The 25,169-nt window shown below is 42.8% G+C and overlaps 1 protein-coding gene across 3 annotated transcripts in view; it reads left to right on the top strand.

The window, feature by feature from the left end:
* Nucleotides 1-23,292, top strand: part of map2k5 (mitogen-activated protein kinase kinase 5) — a 50,790-nt gene extending 27,498 nt beyond the window's left edge. Inside the window, exons 17-22 of one of the 3 annotated variants that reach the window (XM_056607313.1) lie at nucleotides 845-874; nucleotides 5,916-5,942; nucleotides 6,307-6,339; nucleotides 13,841-13,902; nucleotides 14,812-14,857; nucleotides 21,202-23,292. In XM_056607313.1, coding sequence (XP_056463288.1) covers nucleotides 845-874; nucleotides 5,916-5,942; nucleotides 6,307-6,339; nucleotides 13,841-13,902; nucleotides 14,812-14,857; nucleotides 21,202-21,312 — 309 coding nt within the window. In that variant the 3' untranslated portion in view covers nucleotides 21,313-23,292. The other 2 variants (XM_056607314.1, XM_056607315.1) reach the window with 2 other exon arrangements.
* Nucleotides 23,293-25,169: the final 1,877 nt, after the last annotated feature.

Here is a 25,169-nt window from a genome sequence, read left to right as displayed (position 1 = left end):
TGTTCAAGAAGGCACCGTGAACACGTTGACATTTTCATAATGCAATGCTGCCAATAAGCTGCCCTTGATCAAGATGAGAGAATCACACCTCCAAATGTCAGGGGAAGGCCATCAGCCAAGCCCTAACCACATCCAGCCCACACATACATGCATGAGTGAACTCACAAGCACGAACGCTCGCACACACACACACACACACACGCACACGCGCGTACGTTTTCGGTAATTGTAACACAAGTCTCCCTTTCATCTGTTTATCCTTCAAATGAAGTGCTAGTTGGGGGGCATTCTTTGGGGGGCTTATTAACTAATAGCTCATGTTCTGCAGCCCCCCCCCCCCCCCAGTATTTCCTCAGGGGTATGCAGAGATTGTGCTTACATCCCACCAACCGAAGTCCCTTCTATTGTACATGTATTAATTAGTTGTGTCCAATGAAAAATATTTTAAATGTATCGAACTATACTATATTTATGACCTATCGTCATTCATATCATCATTATACAGCGTGCTAGAATTATAAAAAGGCTATAAATGTGCACACATTGTGTCAAAATTAGAATAGGTAGAATATATTGTATACTGGGCCCTGTAGAACGTTGTTGCATGGTATTAAAGAGGAACAGACCTCTCCTGTTGTAGAGGGATTTTGGGGACGTTAATATATTCATAACTTTAGCATCAGTCTTATCCAAAGTGCAGTTAATTTAAGATGACCATGTGGTACGAATAATAAGGTAGGTTAGGTTTATTCCTTGGGAAGGAATATTCCTTATTCCTTGTATATTACATCAGAGGCTTAGCATCAGCAATAACCTTTCTGTCCTGTTTCCTTTATGTCCACAGCTGGCACTTGGCATGTTCCCCTATCCACAGGTGAGCTGCTTTCTATGTTCAGTGTTTATGTAGGTAGGCTGTAGACTGTTGGTTTAGTTCTGATCCGACACAACACTAACCAATCAACACATTTTTGAATTACGAACACTAATAATTATTTATGCTGCATTACTGGCCATCGCAACTTTAACATTTTTCATATCTTGTAGTAGAAAACAAATAGGAGTGGATGTGAATTAAATCTTAGCTACATAGTACAATGTGAGGATTGCATTTGAATACATTATTCTGTTCCTCCATTTCCCTGCCGTTGTCCCTTCATCAAAGAAATGTAGCATTAGCTTACTATAAAAATATTTTTGTGTGTGTATGTGTCTATATAATGTTTGTGTATGTGTATATATATATATATATTTATTTATATTGTAGACACGTTTATAACATTTCAGCCTGAGCATATTCAAGTTCAAAACAAAGTTGGGATGTTGTTGAACTAAATATTTGACCAATTGCCGAGCATGGACACGATTTATTTTAAGTCGTTGAACAGATTTACCATGCGGGTAATATTCCTTTTCCGTCTGCCAGTACTTACCTATTTATTTTTTCCACTTAAAACCCTGCTCATATGTAATTGCCGACTACAAAAGTGACTTCTCAATCCTATCAACTCTTAATTAAGCCTTTAAGATGGATTTATCTGGCTCATCCCTGACTGAGCAACACTAATCTGGTTTCCTCTGTTTACCTCCTGGCCTCCTGCTATCAGACGGCTGCCCTAAGGACATTGAGTTAAACTGTTCAATAGTTGCAAATGTTTGCATCAACATTGTTGTTATTCACAGACCCTCATAACGGTTCAGTTATATTTAGTAATAATAAATGCCACGTGGAGCAAATATTGTTATATACATGATCTTGAATCATAGTGTTGAAAATAAACATGAAATGTGATTGGCTGTAACGCATAGTTGATAAAAAATATTTCAGAAACCTGAAACCTCAAAAAGGGACTTAATTAGTTTGTCATTATTTCATCAGTAAGATTCTTCGATCACTATTTTGTTATTATTATTTTAGTTTATTTGTATTTTGACAAAAAATGAAGCAAAGAAAAAAACATTTTCTACACCGAACCAATACTACAGATTGAATGACTCAAATACTAGGGAACAATCGCATTATTAAAACAACACAAGCATTCTATTTATGAATGAACTCTTTTTCATCCCTGGCTCACTTCCATACCTCCCATTTTTCCTTTCCCTCCCCAAATAAACAGTTCACACAATGCGCTTTTATTTGTAGTATGATGGTATTAGCCCCTACTTTGTTGGTTTAGTTCTTGGGTATTTTCATGTGTCATTACATTTTTTATTCATTTGTTCTTGCATCAGTGTACTTTTGAAGGGAGAGAGAGAACGGGAGACAGACTCGGGAGGGCTCCCTCTATCCTCGCCATAGCTCTCTCTTGAGTCCTGGCGTTCCCATTTCTCCCTGCCTCCATATGGTGCTTCAGACAGTTCACCTGCGGGGCTGTGTCAGAGCTGCGTTTCGCTGTAGCGATCAGCTCCAGCTCGCCGGGCGCAGCCGGCCCCTGTCCCCGGGCCTTGGCTGTCATTCCCGCAGACTACTGCCACAGCTGTCTGCATCAACCCCCTTGCTTCACCTAACGCGGAACACTTTATGGGGCCAAAGGGCAGAATAATGTGGGGAACCAGTCAACAAAACCCAACCCAGAAGAGACGGTTGTTTACATCACAGATTGGTTGTACATAAGCACATCCGAAAGCGTGAAATGGAGGACATAGAAAATGTTTGCTAGTCTCTCATCCTAAATCTAAAAGCCTCAATCTCATTCTTCATTCTTTTATGGGGGTCACTCACAGAATTGTCAGGCACATTATCTTTTTTTAATCTTTGCTTTGTGTGTGTCTAGTCATCATCTTTTATTTGTCAGTGGGAAGAGGCAGTTTCTTCTGGAATATCGCTTCGCTACACACAACAGCACAACTTATTTGCATTCTTTGTCGGGAGTTAATGGAGTTTTTGCCTGGCTCGCTCTGAAAGTCTTTGAAGACACCAAAGCTGATGTGGTGTGTTTACACGGCCGCCAGCGGCTTCTGCTGCTGATTGATTTGTTGCCTGCTTTCTTTTCTCACTATTCATTTATTTTTTTGTAATTTACCTAAATGTAGATGGATGGGGGAAAAAACATGCCACTAGTTTCATGTTAATTAAATCCTAGTTTTGAGTTGTGTTTCTTTGGATATGTTCCATTCCACTGCAGTGTCAATCAAACAACATGGTTCTCCTGGCACTGTTGCTCTGCTTTCTCTTTGATTGGTTTCTTCTTTCTTTCATCTCTTGAATTGAAGGAATTCATGTTTCTTTTTTATTTATTTTTGTGATTTAGTTTTCGTGATTTTAAGATAAGGGAGACACTCATATATTGATGATGCATACATACTTAATAAAGTTGCCTAAAAAACCTAACAAATGCTCACATTTGACTCACAATGGCTAACCTCACTTCAAAAAAGGTTAAATCTGCCAAACGCATTGCATTGCACTCACCATATAAACAGTAAGAACCACCATAGAACCTTCAACCGGCCATCAACCACACAAGTCCGATAAATGGCTTGTACATTTTGACATTATTGTAGTTTGCAAAACCTTGAGGAGAGGATAAATGGACTAACAACCACAACCTTCTGGCAATGTTCCTCCAACATGTGTTCACGTCTTTGTGGTGACAGACAGGGGCTGCCCTTGCCTGCAAGCACAGAAGGCCTTTGGAACAGAGGTATTCAAAGGGTCTCATCTAGCAAGGAACTCCCTTTCTCAACCTTCGTAATGGGTGGTTTTCAAGGGACGATCATCTTTTGAAGTAAACACATCCCTTTTTTAATAAAGCCTTTTATAATCACCCACATGTACTACCCAGCCTTTTCATGATGATGTTAAAAAGAGATTAATCATTTCCATCTTTATCCTGAAAAGCTGGGAGATTATTACTTATCTCTGTGCTTAGTTTTACTTCCCTTTACAAAAGTTGTTTTTCTGTTTAACATATCATTATTAATCAAGTTATCTTTATTTGGTATTGATTAGATTTAATGGTTGGCTGTTGCACTGAAGCCTCAACCCAGATGGATTGCTTCACTCCTTGCTGTTCAACATAGATGAATTGTCAATGCCACCAAGAGGCTTGAAGGACTGACTATCTGATGAAAGGGCATTCATGCAGTTCACAAATATATTCAGAAGTAGTCGTAGGTAGAAGGACGTTGGTTCCGCAAACCAGTTGAACGTACTTGGTCTCTATATCCAGTGTTCCCATTATCTTCATAAAGGGTAACGGTCACATTTGCTATATTCTAATATAACCGCGTACTACTTCATACACATATTGCGTAACATCTCAGAGTGCAAAGCGAGCTTCTTTTCCGTAAGAAATATAAATAAATGCAGGTCCGTGATCTGCATCCTCCGTTGGTCTGATTTGACGAAAGGACATCAATGGTCCCACCTGTCCGCACGTTATCTGCAGAAACGCAGTGGATGAGGCGGACGGTGACCTTTCTCAACATGCGTATGAAGCGGCATACTCTCTTACATTAGAGCACCGTCAAGTGCGACGGTGTCCCTTTAAAAGAAGGCAGTGGTGTTAGGTAGGCCCAATCCCATTTCTACCCCTTACCCCTTACCCTTACCCCTTCAAAACCAGGGGGAGGGGTAAGGGGAAGGGGTAAGAGGTAGAAATGGGATGGGCCCTATTATACTGTGATCATCATCGTTCCACACTGTTCACCCTCAGGACAAACATGCATGTAACAATACTCTTACCAGCCAATCAGCCCACGGTGTTCAGAGTCTGTGCTGCGTCGAAAAGGACACGACACTAATGTTCCAATTAATATGTGGTCAAACTCACGTGAACAAGGTGCTATGACACTCTCAATAAATGTCCCACACCTCTCCCGCGTTCCTCTCTCCAGTTGCATGCCCCTTTGATCGTTGTGAAATCTGGTTATTTAAAGAGTCTGAAAACCTGTATTTAATTTATACATTGTCTAATAATATATCCAGTCAAATTGAGCATTTGCTTTAGCCGGGCTGAGATGAGTCCTTGCACACACACTTCAAACAGGCAAATGACCTTCGGTTTCCTTCAATTAATTTTACATCAAATTCATTCATATGTTAGCACCGTAGCGGCAGATTCATAAGAGCACTTTTACAGCTAAAATGATCAGCATTCGTGATTATCATTAGTGGAGTGAGATGAGGGCTTTGTATAGTTGTGCAAAGATGTCTGGTGCTTCCTATTCAGAGATATAGCAGATCTCCTAACTATGTTCACGAAAGTATGTGGTCATAAAGACAAATTATTTATTCAGTTATTTTAGCAGATTGAAGCACGCTTGCCGGTGTTTGAAGGATATGTGCACACACTCTTGTTTTACAATCCATGAGACCGATTTGATTAAGGTACACTTGATTCCTCAAGTCAATAAAGTGGCATCTCTACAGCAAGCAGTCTGTATCTAATAGTAACACGTCTTCAAATAGCTGAAGCATCAACCACAGTCAAGGATATACATTTATATATCCACCCAGTTAGTTGTTGTTGGTTTGCTTGCATATATGCAAGCCTTATTGGGTGTCAATAGTCAAACTTCTACTAGGAAGCTCCCCAAGGCATTTCAATTCACTTCATAGTGCTGTGCACTTGTGTTAGGGCAAAAGGCCTTCACATGACCATCCCAGGGAGTAGTTAACATCCCAGGATTCCTGTTTAACCTGGAGGGCACAGATGAAACGCTTCTCTAAAATATGGCATTATTAGGTTATTTCTCTCCCCTACTCACTACAAATGAGACCAAGGCTATTAGCATTTGTAAGTTTTCATTATGTAAATGGTGCGAACACAAGCACAAATTGCCACTAGGAATGCAATAATTTTCCCCCAGTGATCATAATGTGTCCAAGTGCATCGTTGTGATTATGACACACTAATTACATTTTCCTCCATCTCCTCTGTCTGCTGTCTGTCTCCGTGTCTTCTTTACAGATTCAGAAGAACCAAGGCTCTTTAATGGTACGGCTCTTTATGGCATAAAAGAAAAGGGGAGTGCAAAACAGAGTCCCCTCCACACCCTCCTTTACACCCAATAGTGTTTCACTCTTGATTGGCTCTCTCATTCGAAAACCCCTCAAATTGCCTCTTTGAAATTAAATATTAGAGCGGGCTTTAAGTGCTGGTATTACATTAAGTGCCATTATGGAATAATAAAAACATTCAGTAGCTGAATGATGGCTCTGCCACAGCTCGCTGCATTTGATTAATCTAAGTAGAGATGGTGTTTTTTATTACACTATTTCCCACTATTTCCAAGATGTCGCATGTAAGCTAATACTCCATCTCTCCCCATCCTTCCCTCTATCATTCTTTCATCTCCTAGCCTCTCCAGTTACTGCAATGCATCGTTGATGAGGTGAGTCGCCGTCTTATGTGCTTCTGCATCTAAAGTCGCTCCTAATGGCCCGGAAAGCTTATATTTTGTTTCCTAATGAAGCAAGCCACTCCGGTGGCTTTGCTCCCCGCGCGCTCCTGCCACCCTCCGCCACGTGCATCTGCCTGCGGCTATATACGCATGCACCTGCACATCACTCTGCAGGCTACACCGAGCACGGCTGACACACACACACACACACACACACACACACACACACACACACACACACACACACACACACACACACACACGCGTGCAAACACCCACATGCACTAACACCCAGACACGCATGAAGACAATGACATTCCAAGCTATATGGGGGATTTACACAGTGATTTTTTAACACACATTCAGAATTAGTAAAAAAATACCTTGAGTAGGAACATTAGTTCTACCCTTATGGCAATAATTATTGATGGAATAATGAGGAATGACTAATTATTCGACCTTGTTTAAGTTAACAGTAACACCTCTCTGCTCCTCTTCTGGTCCTTTCCCTGTTTTGTAGCTTGCGGGAACCACACAGGGTGTGTTTCTCTAGCTGCTGTTGATGCTGACCGAACGGTCCCCTGTCCTGAACCTGTCTTCTCTACTGACACAGTCTAATAGTGGAATGCCACAACATGTCCATAACCCCACCTAGAGGACCAGCAGACTAAACATAGCATGTCATGCGGCCCTAAGTGCCTATAGATTGGCCATAATTAATAATTAAACGCTTTTGCTTGTAATGGGTTGACCCAGGCTGATCTGTTCATTAGTCAGTAGTGCGGAGGCATCACTCAAAAAAATTTCCTTCGCCCTTTGCTGCCGTCTCCCCCCCAGGCAAGAGAGAGGCCGCCTCCATCGGCCAGGACCTAGCCTGGCCTCTACCCCCCCCCCCCCCCCCACCACCACCACCATCTCCCAGAGCCACTCCCCTCTACCCCATACCAGACCAGAAACCCCAAAAGAGGATGAAGGCAGGACAGGAGAGAGCATCATTTGTTTGGATCGATATAGATATATAAATATATATTTTAATTTCTTTTTCGTTTTTTTATTTACATAATGCTATCCAAACAAGTCTCCAGGGTCACTGTTCCGCATTGAGAACTAGAGAAAAATAATGAAAAGCACAAAAAAGGATTGCGGTGATCGACAGCACATTTCAGCTCTCCGATCACAACGGCCACTTTATTCATTTTCTAAGGCAGACAGAATTGCACACACATCTGCCCTGGGTCTAGTTGTAATACTGCCAGCCCTAATATGCCATTGGTGCTATTATGCACAGTAATTCTTAACCTTGCCTCATTGGTTTCAGCAACAATAGGCTAATGGGATGTCTGACCTTCTTCATTTTAAACCGCGCACTGCAGTTCCCAAACTGCATTGGCAAGGGTCCTCTCGTGCTCTTAATCCAAGGATAACACGTGCAAAAGGCTGTCCACACACAATCGCTGCTCCGGTGAGGGGGTGGGCTTGCTTTGGGTCTTTGAATAACTTGAAGGGTTTGTGGCTACCATTGACCCAGTGGACTAACTTTAATAGCATCTTTGGTTGCATTTAATGAGAAAATCAGTTGTCGCCCTTCCAAAATGTGATCAAATACAAACGGGCTGTACTTGAAAATAGTGCTGAGTAAAATTAGTTTTTCGATGGTGTGTGTGTGTGTGTGTATTTGTGTGTGTGTGTGTGTGTGTGTGTGTGTGTGTGTGTGTGTGTGTGTGTGTGTCTGTGTGTGTGTGTGTGTGTGTGTGTGTTTCAGACCTTGTTGTGGATCAGTAGTATCATCCTGTTTAGTTAGTGAGAGTGGGTTTGTGAGTGTGTGTGTGTGTTGTTGTGGATCAGTAGTATCATCCTGTTTAGTTAGTGAGAGTGGGTTTGTGTGTGTTTAGTTAGTGAGAGTGGGTTTGTGAGTGTTTAGTTAGTGAGAGTGTGTTTGTGAGTGTTTAGTTAGTGAGAGTGGGTTTGTGAGTGTTTAGCTAGTGAGAGTGGGTTTGTGAGTGTTTAGTTAGTGAGAGTGGGTTTGTGAGTGTTTAGTTAGTGAGAGTGGGTTTGTGAGTGTTTGCGAGAGACGCACTCCAACAGGCGCATACAGGAAAATCAAATCTTGAGATAAATGAAAACGTTAGAAGCCCTTAGATCCGTCTGGAAATCCAATGATGACACAAATGGACCATACGAACATGTTGACCTACAGAGGGGCACAAACACAGTGGCAACACACGCATCCACGTACATGTTAAACACAACAATTGGCTTAAAACAGGACGTCTCTTCTAGGGTTGATCCTGCCGCGTGCCGTGTGTCCGTCCCCATTAGTGGACCACTCTCCTCTACTTGTTGCATAGCAATTGGCCCTTCTGATAAGGAACTGCTGCTTCAATTTCAAGCCTGTAATTACTGATCTCATTTAGCCTAATAATTGCCTCGTGCCAATGACATGTATATTTACTTGTAGCCTCGTCGCACAGGTCTCAAAATGGAGGCCATTGACGGGCGGCTTTCATCCGCCACGCTCCTCTTTGCTCAGCCGGCCGCCGCCACATCAAAGCAGCACTAGCGTTTAGCTCAGCTGGAGATATGAATACATGCATGAGTGTGTGTGGGTGTGGGTGTGTGTGCGTGTGTGTGCGCATCTGCATGTGTGTTCAAACCCTGGTTCTAACAAAATGTCTGCAAATATTCCATGGGCTGGAAGAATACTGTCTGAATTGACCCCCTTAGCTGATGCCTCCAACCGTGTGTGTGTGTGTGTGTGTGTCTGTGTGTTCATGCGTGCGGGTGTGCATGCACATTTACCATATCCCACTGGGTGGAAATTGTTTGGTGCTCTCCCTCTAAACGGTGTGTACAGTGATGCATGCAGCTCGTAGCGCTGGAGGGCGATTCTGAGTGTTTGCGCGTGTGGTACCCAGGCGCCTGTGCTTGCGCTATGATATATTGCTAATCTAGCGAGGGCCTTCTGAAGCACAGCTAGATTAGAAGGAGCCCATTCCATTGTTAATTTAAATAGGTGCATGCATCACGCTTTGCCGGCGCCCGCTGATCGGAGCATTAAGAAACGGGGAACACTGCCCAGAGGTGTTTTTAATAGCTCAGCAGGGCTGGTAATGTAAAGAGCTTGTATACCCCGGCACTGCGCTTCAGTTCCACTGTGCTGCTGATCTCCAGCCATTGTGCCCGTGTCTTTTGAAGCGCTTGGTTCTCTATTTTGATATTTTCATTGCATACATTACCACCTGTGGGCACAAGCATGTGGTCTATGTAACAACAATTGTGTTAAAATGTCCATATATGTAGATGTTTTAAAATGGAAATAAATCGACATATAGAGATTTATTGCACTTTATTGCGTATGATTAAATATATATGCATTCATCACACGCCTCTCGTTGGTAAGGCATCAAAGGAAGGCATCAAAGGAAAGGGTCCCAAAAATCCTTTCAACTATATAAATTGTCCTCGCTGTTATTCCGGATCACTGGAGTCCGATTCTCCTTCAGCTTAACTTTTTTCAAATCTCAAATCACAAAAGTTAACACATTTTGTGCGGCTGTTTTCAATGGTTCTTTGGCCATTGTACCAGTAAGACAACTAGGGATGTCCCGATCCGATATTTCGATCGGATCGGCCGCAGATTTTAGCAAAAAAAATGCATATCAATATCGGATCGGCCTGCACGGGAAAATCCCGATCCGGACTCCCGATCCAGTTTGTTTTCAAAACTCCGGTCCGTGTTTAGCGCACCAATGTAGGTAATCCATTCCAGTTTTTTTCAGCTTTTCCCCCCAAATCCGGTCCGCGTTGTTCAGCACACCTAGCGCTCACTGTGTGTGTGGTAATTTGACTATTTTCTACTCAGCTTTTGTGTGTGTTGCTTTTATATATAATGTTATATTGTTTACAATATTGTTTACACTCTTGTTGTTCAAGAACAGAGCACTGATGCCAATTCAGTGTGTGTGTGGTAATTTGACTATTTATTATTTTGTCTATTTTGTGTTTATTTAACCCTGAATAAACAGGTCAGCTTCTCATTACCAACTATTGTGGATTATTCAAACTAACCTAATTAAGTTGGCTAGTTGTTCTTAAGAGTAAAACCCTTTTCAACATGAGTAGTACAACAAAATAAGTAAATATCTTTAATCTTTAATACATGCTTGGATCGGCCGGTATCGGTATCGGCCGGTATCGGTATCGGCCGATGCCAAAAGCTACAATATCGGTATCGGATCGGATGTGCAAAAAGCTGGATCGGGACATCCCTAAAGACAACCCTTGTTGGTTTTATTTCATCCAGCAGATGGCATTTAGTGGGAAATATTACATCCTATATCTCAGACATTTATATTTTACCAGACTGATGAGGACCGAAGCAGAGAAAACAGGAGTAATAGAAGGTTTCAGAGAAAGCCGGATCCATGAATGGATAGAGGACAAAGGAAGGGAGTAGGTGGTTAAGGTGGCTGTGCTCTGGGGCAATGGCAGACAATGTATTCAAACAGCCAATGCCACAAGCCACTCACATATGACCACACCTTTACCCATACACAGAGTGGTTCAGTTGGCCATGGAGACATTACCATTAGATGCACCAGCATCCTCAATAAAACAGACATTTAATTCACCTCTTTGTACTCACAGACTACCCTCTCTGTTTTTTTGCAAGAGGTCTTACGTGTCCATAATGTGCAAACAATCTGATGTCCATCTGCAGGTTTACACACACACACACACACACACACACACACACACACACACACACACACACACACACACACACACACACACACACACACACACACACACACACACACACACACACACACACACACACACACAGAGAGAGACACAGAGAGAGAGAGACACACACGCAGAGAAACAGAGAGAGAGAAACACACACACTGTGTATGTGCTGATACATCCAGCTAGGATATATATTTAATAGGATATATCGGTTGCCTTTTGCACAATGTCTCACTCACACACACACACACAAGACTCTTTGGCTCGGCTCTGCCATTCATGCAGAAACTTTTTAAAAGATCCGTGGAACTTTCTCACGTGGCTGTAGCACAATAGACTCCTTCCATCACCGCGGGTTTACCGAAAGACTGTGATAACTTCTCACATATCTCTCCTTGAGTTCTGCTAATTGGCTTTCTGCAACGTTGCAGAGGTTGAGTGGTGTGCAGCAGCACCTTTTGTTGGCCGTACCTTTTGAGTCTATAGCCGTTTCCCTTCGTTTTACTTCCCTTTGGAATCACTAGATGTCTTGACCCAAGGAGACAGAATTCAAGCCGTTAGCAGAGGCAGTCGGAGGTCATGTTGGCTGTCGATTAACACTCCACGGCAATGCCCTTTAGACAGGGGACTGCTGCTGCAACAAAAAAAACAGAATGTAACTCGTCCTTGGGAATCCAGGGTTTTCACATCAATGTCCCCTTTGAACTGGTATTGTACACATTGTCATCAGATTTTATTTATGACAGTGGTTCCCAAGTCAATTAAAAGTTCCTGGGAGACCTTGTCAAAACACGATATTTTCCCTCCTCATTATTGGACTAAAGTCCCCACATTGAAATGGCTCTAAGATTTGAGTTCCCAATGAAGATGGAATGTGAATTCTAATAAAAACTTTATTCCGAGCCATAGAATGTGTAGCCTTGTGATAAGATGACAGGTTCAACCAGGTATTCAGGCTTCCCACTTTTCCTTTTATTTTTTATGTTACCTAATTGATGCTCATAGCTTGTTTTCTAAACTTTTATGGTGTGAAGAATCTCTGCATTTTTTAGGCCATCTATATATTCATGACATCAGACAATAGGTGAATAAGTGATTGTAACGAGTCACTGAGCGCTTGGACACCGGGTTTGTGTTTGTAATCCACAGACTGTTTATTTCAGTCCCCAGCAGTTCAACACAACACAAATTCTAACTCCGCTCCAACACGGTCCCGGGGTGCGTTCCTGGCGATCTCTGGTGCGATCGCCCGGCAGTCCAGCAAACCAGGGGTCGTTAAACGTAAATTCTACTCCGCTCCAAGCGGTTACAGGGTGTGTTCCTGGCATTCTTGGGTAGCGATCGCCTCTCTCTCTCTGCTCCCCATTTCTCCTACTACGAGTCAAAGCAGGCATGTTAATACACATTCTTGATTGGTCCGATTGCTCGCAATCAGACCCACCCCCCCCCCCGCAGATCCAGTGCGCTCCCAACATGCCCATACTCCCCCTACAGGCCAGACGTGGCACGTCCCCCCACAGGGATTTATATTGTACACTGATTGCCGCAGTCAAAGAACTGTCAGTCAAATTCAGAAAGCTGGCGTGGCACCTGCTTTTCAAAGTGCAATGTCAACTGTCTTATCTCTTGTCTCTCTTGTATCTGTATTAAACAGAATCACATGTCGCCAGGTGCATGTTGTGCTGTTTTTCAGTCCAGAGAGCCATGGCTTTTAGTGACTCTAAATTATGTCTAGGACCAGCCTTCGGAGTTCTACACCACAATAGATGATTATTTAAAACTGTCCATCCACATGAAAATGGCCTTTTCGCCATTTCTTGCCACGACATTTTGCCAGCCCTGACCTCTTTAGCTGACTGGCGATGTCTGAACAACGTCAAAATGAAAATGCAGTGTTTTCTTTGCTCTCTGCCCTGCAGTGATGTCAGCGTCACTGAAAACCTCTGTTTAACAAAAATGCGAGGCCAAAACTGAGATTATTTTTCAAATCTATCTTCATTGTGTGCATGGCCTAATAACTTTCATTGGATAATAGCCTGTGTATCTTAAATGCTTTTCTGTATCCTTTTGAATCCTGATGCCCATAAATAACAATAAACCTTCATCGCCAACCTCTTAGTTAATGACCAAAACGGTTACTGCTGCAAATAAAACCCAAGGCTGTTTCTTTTTCCTATTGCCAAATATAATCGTTACATTTTGTATCTATCCTTCTGGGAACTGTGATGGCCAAACATCTCACTTTCGGTCCCTTCCCCCCCCCCCCCCCCCCCCCCCCCACCACACACACACACACACACACACACACACACACACACACACACACACACACACACACACACACACACACACACACACACACACACACACACACACACACACACACACACACACACACACACACACAACCCTACTTGTATATCCATGTTGTAATAGTAATTATTTAGTCCTGGCCTGTTGTGTCCTCAACAATAGGTTCAGGTGCATTTCCTTAACCAAGGAGGTGCTAGAATATTATCTCGCGTGTTTTTTATCCACTTATGAAGGTCGGTCTTTCTTGATTAAAAAAATGGAGACAAGTGAAATTATTTGTTCGGTATTTTTTTATTAGAACATGGTGATGTTTTTAAAAAAAATGGGGTTAACTGGGGTTGACAATGCTACCATGGGTTGCGTAAGTAATTCTGAAAACTCTTTCTGACCTTCTTGTGTTGTTCTTCTGCTCTCCTGTTCTGAACTTCAGGATCCTCCGGTGCTGCCCGTGGACCAATTCAGCGAGGAGTTTGTACACTATATCACTCAGTGGTGCGTATGCAGTGCTGTGTGTGAGTGTGCGCGGTGCCCGTGTGTGTGTGTTTGACTATTGTGTGTTAATGGCCCTGTGGTTTGCGATCATATGCTTTTATGATGGCTGTAATATTCAGTGCTGGTCAAAATGGATATAAAAGCTATTCAGTGTGAACTGTTTTCTTTAGTTCGACAGAACAAAGGCAATGGTTAATCCACCTTTTTGCCTTGAATGGTTAGTCCCAAGTGACCTACACCGTAAAACAAACAATAATAAATACACAAGCATATCGTTTGTGTGTGTGTGTGTGTGTGTGCAGATTTGAATGTGTATGCGGTGCATGGCTTGGCACGGGCTGCGCCAGCTGTTGTTTATTTCACATGGCCGCCTTATTTACTCATGAAGGGCACCTCTCTCTCAGGACAGCCTGAGCAGGTACGCCAGCGCACCGCGGCCTGGCCCGGCTCCACACAGGGGCTCGGTCGGAACCTGCTCCCCAGCTATTCTTAGTGGGCCACAGCCGCCCCCCAGTATGCTGTGATACATCACCCAGTAACATGACTAGCTCCTGAAGGGCTTCCAGCTAATCCCTCATAGTCCCCTATATGTAGGTCGTTATGACACAGAGACCACATATACTTACACACCGTCGTGGACAGACTGACACACACACACTCACGCACACTTGAAACCTGGTAGACAGTTTGTTTAGGTTACTGGAGGTCAAGGCCTTGTTACTTCAGTTGCACTGCTTTGAAGGGCACAGTTGTCTCAAGCCCCACTCCTCGAATAAATGCCTCCATGTCATCGGAAAAATATATGTTTCACTAACATGCACATTGGTACAAAAGAAACCGACCTGTTCTGCTTTTCAGATCCTTTTTTCAATGGAGCTTGTTTATGTATTTTTCTTTCTCCTCTCCCAGCATGAGGCGAAACCCCAAAGAGCGTCCTGCCCCAAATAAGCTCATGGTAAGTTCCATCCAGCCTCCCTTTCAAACCATCAAATGGAATCCAGAAGGACGAAGAGTTCTGAATCCCTGTACAAGCAGGGTGGTTCTAATCATGCATTCCATTAAGGATTCCCATCAAGCGTGATTTCTATTAAATCAGTACCCTTACGGTACGTGCAATTGTGTATGTACAGAAAGATGGAGCAGGTTGTTTTTTTGAATGGGGACATCAGTAAAGAATGCTGTGAGTATGAATTGTATGGTTGGGAAAGGGCTGACAGAGACCTTGCGGTAAGAGTCCTGCTTCAACTACAGTTCATTGAATTCAATACAAAAGAAGGCCATTTGAATTAATGTGTGCAGGTGTGAGATCGGCCTACAAAGGTATATGCTGTGTAAGATGAGCGAGGCTTCTACCAGAGTGGCCCCAGCCCAGAGTGGCCATGGTCATTTGCACCGGCCACCTTTTAAGAGCTGCGACGCATCCTGGCTTGTGTATCAGAACCACAGCTAGCGTCAGCCAACTCCACAGAGAGACTGAGAGAAGGGCTGCGTTTGTGAGAGAAAGACGCAGATGCGTACAAAACCCTATATAAAGAGAACTGTTACCTGCCTCATAATCCTTCTTCTTAATAATGTATTTCCCTATTGGCTTCCTCCGCTCTGTTCCTTTTTCTGCCCACAATCCCTTATTTTTCCTCTTTGTCCTCCTCTTCCCTCTCTTCCCATGATGGGTTGATGAGATAAGGTCATGGGTATCTGTCTGTGCAACTCCAGACTGTCTTTCCCTCTTTACCACCTCCTCCTCAGCTCTCTTCATTTCACCCCCTCTTCCCTCCTTCCCTCTTCAGTATCTCGTGTACATATTAAAAGTCTGTACCTATTCTATCTGTATGGTAATGCAGCTAGACACAGCTGGAGACGGTGTGTATATACACCTCTCTCTCTGTCTCAGTCTCCCTCTACCTCTCTCCCCCCCTCCACCCATTCCACCCTTTGCTACTGAATTGCCTTCATTTGATGGGGAGTTTTTTCTCTCTTTCATCTGCCTACTCCTGAATAGCAATGCTTTAAAAAGAACGCATGCTCGTGTTCGGTATTGGGCAAATTATGTTATTTTATGAGCCTACCCCCCCCCCCCCCCTCCCTCTCACCTTCAACACACGATATCTAAGCCCTTGTTTGCGCATCAGCTCTTAACATGCGGTTTCTCTAATCATTGGTGCGCCTTTTTATTGCCGTTGTTATCGTCATCTGGGTTCTGATCCTATTAGTCGCGCTTCCCGCGTCCGCTGAGAACCCCGACGACAATCGTATTGTTCGTCTGCCGTTGATGGGCTTCGTCACGGACATGAGACACAATAAGGGTTACAAGCTGATGCTAAAGGATTTTCTGATCTGGTTTTAAATGGCTTACCAGGCTCAGGTTAAGCTAAATGCAATGACACCAACATAAAGGAAAACTTTGGGCCTATTTTTTGGGAGGGGTTTCTTGGTTTGTGCTGACAAGCAGATTAATTCATGAAAGTATGAGCATAGGGTGCTCTGTCTGCTGGAACTTCCATCTGTTCTCTATCAAATCAAATCAATTCAAAATCTTTAATATAAAACCAAGGTGTTGACTGTGACAACCTTGTCAGTTTTCCCGCATTTGAAATGTATATATATTCTATGAACTGAAAACAACCATTTGGAGAAAGGCTACATTACGGGAACGTCTTGTTGTAGTGGCTACGAGCCTTTAGTCACGCTAGCTAGCGTTACGTAGCCTTGACCTCATGGTGGATGACTGGAGGTGACTCCTGATACCTACCGAACACGACGTCAGCCTCTGGGCCACAGGCAGTGGGCTGTCGGCACCACTCAGGACAAGGCACTGGCGTCCTTCTTGCTCGCTCCCGTTCTCCCGCCTCTCCTTGGTCTCAAAGACGCGGCACGATGATCCGTGTCATATGAAAGTGACGGTGCGTTTGTTTCCGCCGGTGACGCTAATGCATCTTTCATCATGGGGACACCCTATCCTGTCATCAGAGGCTAACATGACGTTGGTCTGTGAGGGAGACTTTCCATTGGCCTGCTCCCAGGACCGCAGGGCTGCTGGCCGCTGTGTGCTGATCCACACCACCCGAGCCTTGGAGTTTGACTCGGGACGGGCTGTCATGTTTCATCTACTCGTGGCAGCACAAGACAAAATGGCTTCCAAACAGCGGGGTTATGGCAGTATGTGCATTATCTAATTGTGTGTGTGTGTGTGTGTGTGTGTGTGTGTGTGTGTGTGTGTGTGTGTGTGTGTGTGTGTGTGTGTGTGTGTGTGTGTGTGTGTCTGTGTCTGTGTCTGTGTGTGTGCTAAATTTTCCGTTTTGTGATTGGGATTTGATGGACATGTCCGTCCTGTCCCCCCCCCCCCCCCCCCCCCCCCCCTCCCCCTGCCTGTCCCCTATCCCCCCGTCCAGCGGCCTTCAACACATCCTTTTAGCACCTTTGTTAACGCAGCGCCTCCCCCCTCTCCTATTCATATGCACACGTACACACATTCACACACTCCCCAGCCCCAGAGGAACCAGATGAGTCCCTCTGCCTCTTACAAAGAACCCCCTGCTCATCCTGCGTCTCGCTGCGACCTCTTCACGCCACCACACACACACATACACACGTGTACGCACACACTCACACGCGCACAATACATAATACACACTCCCAAACTGCATGACACACACACATGTGCACATAATTCATGATGCACACACACTCCGTACATGATACACACGCGCACACACAATTCACACAATATACACACATGCATGTGCACACAACACACAATACACAGACGGGCGCATTGTGCCTGTAGAGAGGAATCCTGAGCGGTTGCACCACAAAATCATTTTTCGTCTTTCGCACCGTCCAAATCATACGTACAAGTTGTAATGTTTGGTTCTAGACACTGGCTCAACACAACTGGGTAAACAGAAATACACACATTTTTGACACAAGCACATATTCTGCGAGAGGAAGTTACTTAGTGCTTAAAATACAGAGAGGACGGCATTGCATCCCTGACTTGCTGAACTATTTCTGGTTAATGGTCTTCTTTTGCCTGGAAGGGGGTTTGCAATCAAGGGGTCTGTGTGATGGACCTCTCTTCCACAAACTCTTGCATGGAGCTTTTGCAGTTCACCTGTTCCCCACAGAATAAAAAGGAAATGGTCAGTCATTTTATTTTCATCAACAGAGCCTGCTCGTTAACAGCACAGCGTCTATCATTTGGTAATGGTTTGATTTGGTAAAATATTTCACATTTGTACATAACAACAACACATATTTATGTTGACTTTAGAAAACAGCTTTGTATTTGGCGTTTAGTAATCACTACATGCATAGAAAAACAGGAAAGTCTGGTGACTCGACGAGATGTAAAGTCTAACATGTATTACTACTTTAAGACTTAAGGCATCTGCTCAAACCCACACACACCTGCTTACCTAGTTTATAATGGCCGCTACTGATTAACACGCACAAGGTCAAGGGCCTAGTTTGGCTATTGACCTCCCTCGGTCTCTCTCTCCCACCCAGACCCTCTCCTCTCGCACGCCGGCCCGGTGAGCGGGTTGCGTCCGACGCTGCTCTAATGAGGTGATGACCACTCTCCGGTTGTAATTGCCTCAAAGTCCTTTTAATTTCTTCCCTGGTTATTAATCATATGCAGAGTTATTTAAAATTGCATGAATTAATCTTCGATTAAAAAGGCCCATCAAGAGCGCCAAACAATTAAAGAGTTGGGCTGAATTTCCCCTGGGTTTTGAGCCTCCTTTTTTTTTTTTTTTTTCATATAATGAATATTATTCAAGCGCTACATTCAGGTGATTATGTCATTTTGATGTGGCCGGACTGGTGATTAATGCAGCCGTACCTTTAAACAAATCCTCCCCCCACCATGACATCGCCCTCGTCACCGTAGCGACGACGGCGACTTCCATCAGAACGGTGTGAGGTGAAGCCGTCCCCCCGCCACCTAAGAGCCCTCCTGTCTCGTCTGCACCCGCTCCACTGAATGTTTGTGGCCACAGCAGGCCTGTGTGCCTGTAGCGTGCGCCATGGAAAAAAGATAACAAGTGTGCATGCATACATGCATGAACACACATGCGTGTGTACGCGGGGGACGGGTTTGTGTGCGTGTGCGTGTTTGTCCGGTAAGAGGACAAAGCAAAACCACGCACTCTTAACCAGGTCAAATGCCATCAGACACATTCAGTCTGTCAGGGTTAGCTTCTGGAGCTGCGCCGCGGAGCTGGTTATTAAAGACATCACTCTGGACTCACCTCTTTACCCCCAACACACACACACACACACACACACACACACACACACACACACACACACACACACACACACACACACACACACACACACACACACACACAGTTGGAGGCAAGGGGGAATGATTGATGAGATGGGTATCCAGCACATCGCAGCACCCAGGAGCGTCCACTCCAACCCGCTTAGACTGACACACACACACACACACGTACTAATATGAGAGTAATTAACCTCAGACTGTGTTAACCCCAGCTGCACATTAGAAGGACACTAGGATTGATGGGGTTCCCCTCAGTCCTTCACCATGTCCACAGTCTGGACAGCAGTAGAACTCAGGGGAGTGTGTTAGCATCCTCTACTAAACTATGTAAAACTCATCTGCCGGCTAACTGTGAGCAGCTCATACACTGTAGAAGCAAATCCGTTGTCAAAATACTGCGTAAGCACCATAGGCATATGCAGTGTTGACCAGCTATTTTCAAGATGTAATGTCGGTCTGTTTTTTTTTTTCGGTTTGTTGTATGTAATTATTGCCTATTGCTTCTGTTTAAATATGTTCTCACCTTCCATCATGACCCTGTACGCTCTGCAAAGGCTGTAGGTGAGCATGTTGGCGTTTGATGCCACTGCCTAAGGAGAACGTTCACACTGCCCTACTTCTTTCAACAAAGCTTGTAGGATTGGGACATTGTGACTGGAATCAATTTCCCCTGCCCTCCCGAAAAATGTACCATTCAAAAGTATCTAAGCATCTTGTGGTTTGGGATAAGATGTGTCATCATAACAACAACTACAACACTGCAAATTGGATGAATGTCTTGAAAATGAGGAGGCTACGCCGATGTAGTAATGTTAAGTACGAGTCACTGACTAACCTGACCATGTGCCCCAGACCGAACAGGCCTCTGAGACCAAGTATCTCTGCCCGCGGTGTCTTCTTCTCCTACTTAATCTTTTAGTCGGGCCTGTGCTCCATGTGAGCGGTTTGCCAGGATGCTGTCTCTTCAATATGATGCGCACCCGTCATCAAAATCAGTACCGACAAGTCCATTCACAGAGGCCCCGGTGCAATGCTGTTTATCTAATTGTTCCCGGGGCGCGGGATAAATGGAATTCATGGGTCGGACTCAGTTTGACGTGTCTCATTTATAGCCTCTTTCACCCGTTGACCTCCTGATCTTTGACCAGATGAGAACAGATTTAGGTCTGGGGAAACCGCCCGGGTCGGCTATTGAGCCGCTTTGGGTAACATTGGACATCTTGGTTTAAAGTCCAACTGCCTTGTTCTTGCTCTTCTGTGGAATGGAAACAAGAGCTGAACATATGTTGGTGATTTGGTGCATGGACTCAGGCATGGTTGTAAAAGTGACCTAATTCCAGTTTTCCTTGGTTTGCAGGGGATTGAGAATGTGGTCATCCAATTTTCTATCTTGACATTGCCTTGTTTTATTAAGATATTGTTTTATTAATTTTTTTAGCATTATTACAGAAAAACTTGGTCTGACTCCCATTTGATATACTTTCTTTCATCAGCTGAGCAAAATCATGTTGTTTTCCGAGATAAAACTTCAGTAATGTCAGGCAGTGTTCTAACATGACACTTTGACTGAATGGTGATTAATGGAACGTCTGTGTAGTTTATGGCAGGGAAATCTTGTCTTCTCAAATGATGTACCCGTTCTCATGTTGCCTGCTACCAAAATCACTCGCCTCAGGCTGGCAATTCCACCTAATTTGAGTGGAAAGCCTTTAAGAGGACTTTAACGACAGTAGCGCAAACTTACAATAATAACTAACAGCACTCCAAAAGAAATGTAGAGATTACAAAAACTATTTTACTAAATAGTAAAAAGGATTTTATGTCAAATGGATTTTATTCATGAAGGATTTTATTGTTCATTCAGTATATGACTACTAACCCTTTCAGAGTCAATTCAGTATATTTTAAAAGACGATTAAACCCACGAGGGCTTTGTGATAACGATTCATATCTGTTTAGGCAAGTTGACCTTTGGAATCACATGACGCCTGTGTAATGCTCTTATGCAGGATCACTCCTTCATGGTGCAGTACAACGACGGCAGCACGGAGGTAGTGTCTATGTGGGTGTGTGGCTGTCTGGAGCAGAGGACCACCCAGCAGGGCCAGGGACACATGTGACCAGGGCCGGTGGGGAGGGGCTTACCTTCAATCAAGCCCCAAATATGAACCTGTGCCTGGGCGGAGGGATGGATTGTTGTCATGTATAACTTCAAAAGGTATACAACCACTGTATATTTAAAATGTTGTGTTTTCAGAGATGTATCCAAAATGATGCTGTTGCTTTTCAAACAAATGTTCCAACAAAAAACTGCCATCTATTTGCCTGTATGTTTTTTGTGTGCCACATTTCATTACCTCGCCAAACTAAACTGTATGCCATTTTTAACCCATTTAATTAGCATTGCTCCCTCAATGTAGCCTCTGTCTTAACACTCTCTATACTCTGTAGTCCAAGCAGCTCTAGAAACCTGATCTTCACCAATGCGTCTGTATGTGCAGAAGGTGGCTCCAGCCCTAACCACAAGCATCTATGTATAATGTAGTGGCATCAGAACAATCCTTAACAGCCAGTGGGAGTACAAATTGACTGGCATTGATCCTCTTATTAGATCATCCTCATCCATGCTCATCTCTGTGCTCCCTCTCCCTGCTCTGCCTGGGGTTCAGTGTAAACCCGTCTGTTTGGATCTGAGTCCTCAACCCTTCATTTAAAACCCCTCATTTGTTCAGGTTTTACAAGATCTGAAGGCTATTCTGAAGGCGTGTGCCTGGCCTTAGACATCATAGAAAAGGTCAAATAAAAGTACCAGTAGTACTTTTAACAAACTCAGATGAGATGACTTACCCCCGGGATATCTTTAAAGTGACAAGATATTCTTATCGTTAAACCTTGTTTTAAGCTCCAAAGTTTGTTTTGGTCCATAACTTCCCTGTTCCTCCAACATTATTGCCAACTATCTCTTATATTGGTCTTAGTAAATAGGGTTTAATATGACTACTACAACTTGAACAGATACTTAATTGTGATAAGTATATTTCGGTTGTAGAGAGTATAATATTGCCTACATGTAGTTCTATGGATACCAAAGTGTACTTTTGCAAGCCAAAGACAACAAATGTTTAATGAATGTTTAAGTATATAATGCCATGATAACAATATACCCAGATAATGTTAGGTAAGTAAAAATATAGCCTTTCTTCAACATATTTAGTGAAATGTTTTTATATTTTGCCAAATTTAATATTTCAGACGGAATTGCATAGCAATAGTGCAACACCTAAGGCTTGTAAACATTTTGCATGAAGAACTATTGGTAGCCATTTCTAGCACCATCCTTCCATGTTTTTCCGACAAGGCAACTGGTTTGACATAGTGACATCAAGTGGAAATACATGTACAGTATGTATTTATTTTATTTTTTATACTGTTACAAGTGGCGGGGATTGGTTCTCAATCTGAATTGTAGAAGCCAGTATTGGATTTGCTAGGCCACTACACTAGACACCTGAAATAACGTTCTGAATCGAAGAAATAAAGAGTTTGTTGTGTTTTAAACTGCAATCGTCCTCGTAAAGGGACCTGAACGTGCCGGGCCACGGGACTGCATGGACATCTCCATGAGAAACACTTCCCTATTAGGACCCTTAAGCATGCCCATTGTCATCTGGTTGAATTGGCTTTCTACATTTGAATGTGAAACATCATTCTCATTCAAATGTAGATTACCAGATTGATATGAGTCTATCTGGATTTTGTTGATCATTAGTCACTTGCTCTGTGGAACAGTTATAGGTTGAGTCTTCTTATACTGTTATTCTAGCCTTATACAGAACAAATTATTACTTGTGTTGCACACAAGTACAGCAGAACTTGGTCAGCACCGAGCAGACTAGAAGTTCATTGATTAGCAGCAAGGGCTTCAAGTTAAACATGTTTCCGTCTTGTTCATTGGATTATATGAGATTGAGTGTCTGAAGCTTTGTTGTTTTATTCCTGTGAAACTCTTGCCAACTTTAAGTTGGACTTGTAATTGATGTACAAAGCTTTTTCGTTATTAAAAAACATTGAATGTTTGGGTGACCTCATTGTTTGACTTGTTATATAGCTCAAATAAAATGTTTTAGTAAAGAAATATTGCCCCCTTCTAAAGATGCACATGCATGTTCTACAATGTAGAACATGAAAAAAAAACATTGGTTCTAAAAACCATTAATACATTCCTGTCATTTCATGTGGAATGTACATGTAGTGAAAGGAATATATCAATGGTTTTAGAACCAATGTAATTTTTTCTTCCATGTGCCATGTCAAAATTATAAATAGGTGCAATATCAAAAGAAAATTAACTGACCAGTCTGGTTCTACATGTTTATTCTGACCTGTTGTATGCTCTCAAAAGTAAATTAAAGTGTTAATTTCTTCAGGACTTTCTCCAAGGACTCTCTCAGATCTGATAGCATTTCTGTTCAACTTGTAAGCGCTTGAGGCAGACCACTAGAATAAGTTACAGCATTCCTTTCAAACTCAGGGTTCCTCTGTTTGGTTTCATATCAAATATGTTTTTCGATGGAAGAATCCAGTATAAAAAAATTATAATTAAAATATACTGGCAAATAGTTCAACACATACATTTGCATATTTATCTTTATTTCTGTCTTAACTTTTGATTTCTGTATTGCATTGAACTGTGGTGAGACCACGAGTCCTAACAATATCTTATACTGAGAAGATTTATGACAAAGAGTTCTGTTTTTAACATTTAGCTCTTTAAAGGGGCTGATGAGAAAATTTGTTTGCACTTGTAATGGCCTTGGCTGCATGGCATTGAGACCAGGGTCTTCCAAAGAAAGCCTTTTCACAGCATACATTTCTTTCTAAAAGGATAACACTGCATATTGAAACCGTAGATTACTGTGACTTGCATTATAACTATAAGCGGGATTGGGATCAATATAAATTCAACATAAAAGATAACATATTATGGTCCTTATTTATAAATCTCTGTAATGCACCTACACGTAGTTACATGTACAATTTAAATATACATGACTTAGTCACTTACATGCAGTGAGAGAGAGATCTCAGGTGAGATTCAGTTGTCATGAAGAGACACAACAGTGTAAAGATATTTGAGGCTTGTTTCATGCTATCCTCATCGGTTTAAATGCAAGTCGTGCAACATGCATCCAATCTCACAGAAGGTTGATTTCACTCCCTTTACAAGCAGTGAGAGACTTCTAAAGACAGACCTCTCTCAAACAAAACAACAAAGCAGCTGTGAGTCCAGGGCGTCCAAACTTGAAAATTTGTTTGATGTAAATGATACATATTTTTGTTACAATTCTTCTATAAAGCCTGTTGTCTTGCGCGCAAAAAATATATATGATTTCTCATTATTTGGTCAATATCTGGCTGATCTGATTTTTTTTGGCTTTTGATTCATAGCAACTTGTACATCTTACGTTGTCACGTAACATTAGGACTGATAAACCCTGCTTATACTCAAATCATTTAACTATTATTTCTGTCAAGTACATTTATTTTATCGGTACGCCTCAGCAGGAAGGCTTTTAATTCATAAGACAAAAGGCTCATAAACTTGCTTCCTGTTTTATTAGTCTTGTTTTGTTTTAAGGATGAAAAAAGTGTCATCAGGATGCCTGGTGAAGAATATGTAGTAGGTATCCTCCCCTTTCGTTTTGCATAATGTGTAGTCTATGATGAGGGATACTTTTATTTCCTTGTTTCCTCTATCCGCGCGCTTATTTTTGAGTGCATGAGATAGGTGGAAGGTTTAGCATCCATAATGTTATCCTCCCCCACACTAGAGCTTCAGCACAAATGTCATTAATGGGTTCATGTTACGCAGTCATTAAAAGACGCTCAGGAACTTTGCCAACTATCAATGGATCTAGTGTATGCTGTGTATTTGATTACATGAAATGCCATCTATCATAGGGGGAATAGCTGTATT

This window comes from Gadus chalcogrammus, chromosome 14 (genome assembly GCF_026213295.1).
Source record: "Gadus chalcogrammus isolate NIFS_2021 chromosome 14, NIFS_Gcha_1.0, whole genome shotgun sequence".
NCBI classification, from domain to species: domain Eukaryota; kingdom Metazoa; phylum Chordata; class Actinopteri; order Gadiformes; family Gadidae; genus Gadus; species Gadus chalcogrammus.
Note: the sequence above shows the minus strand (reverse complement) of the source record. Positions and strands in the feature narration are given on the sequence as shown.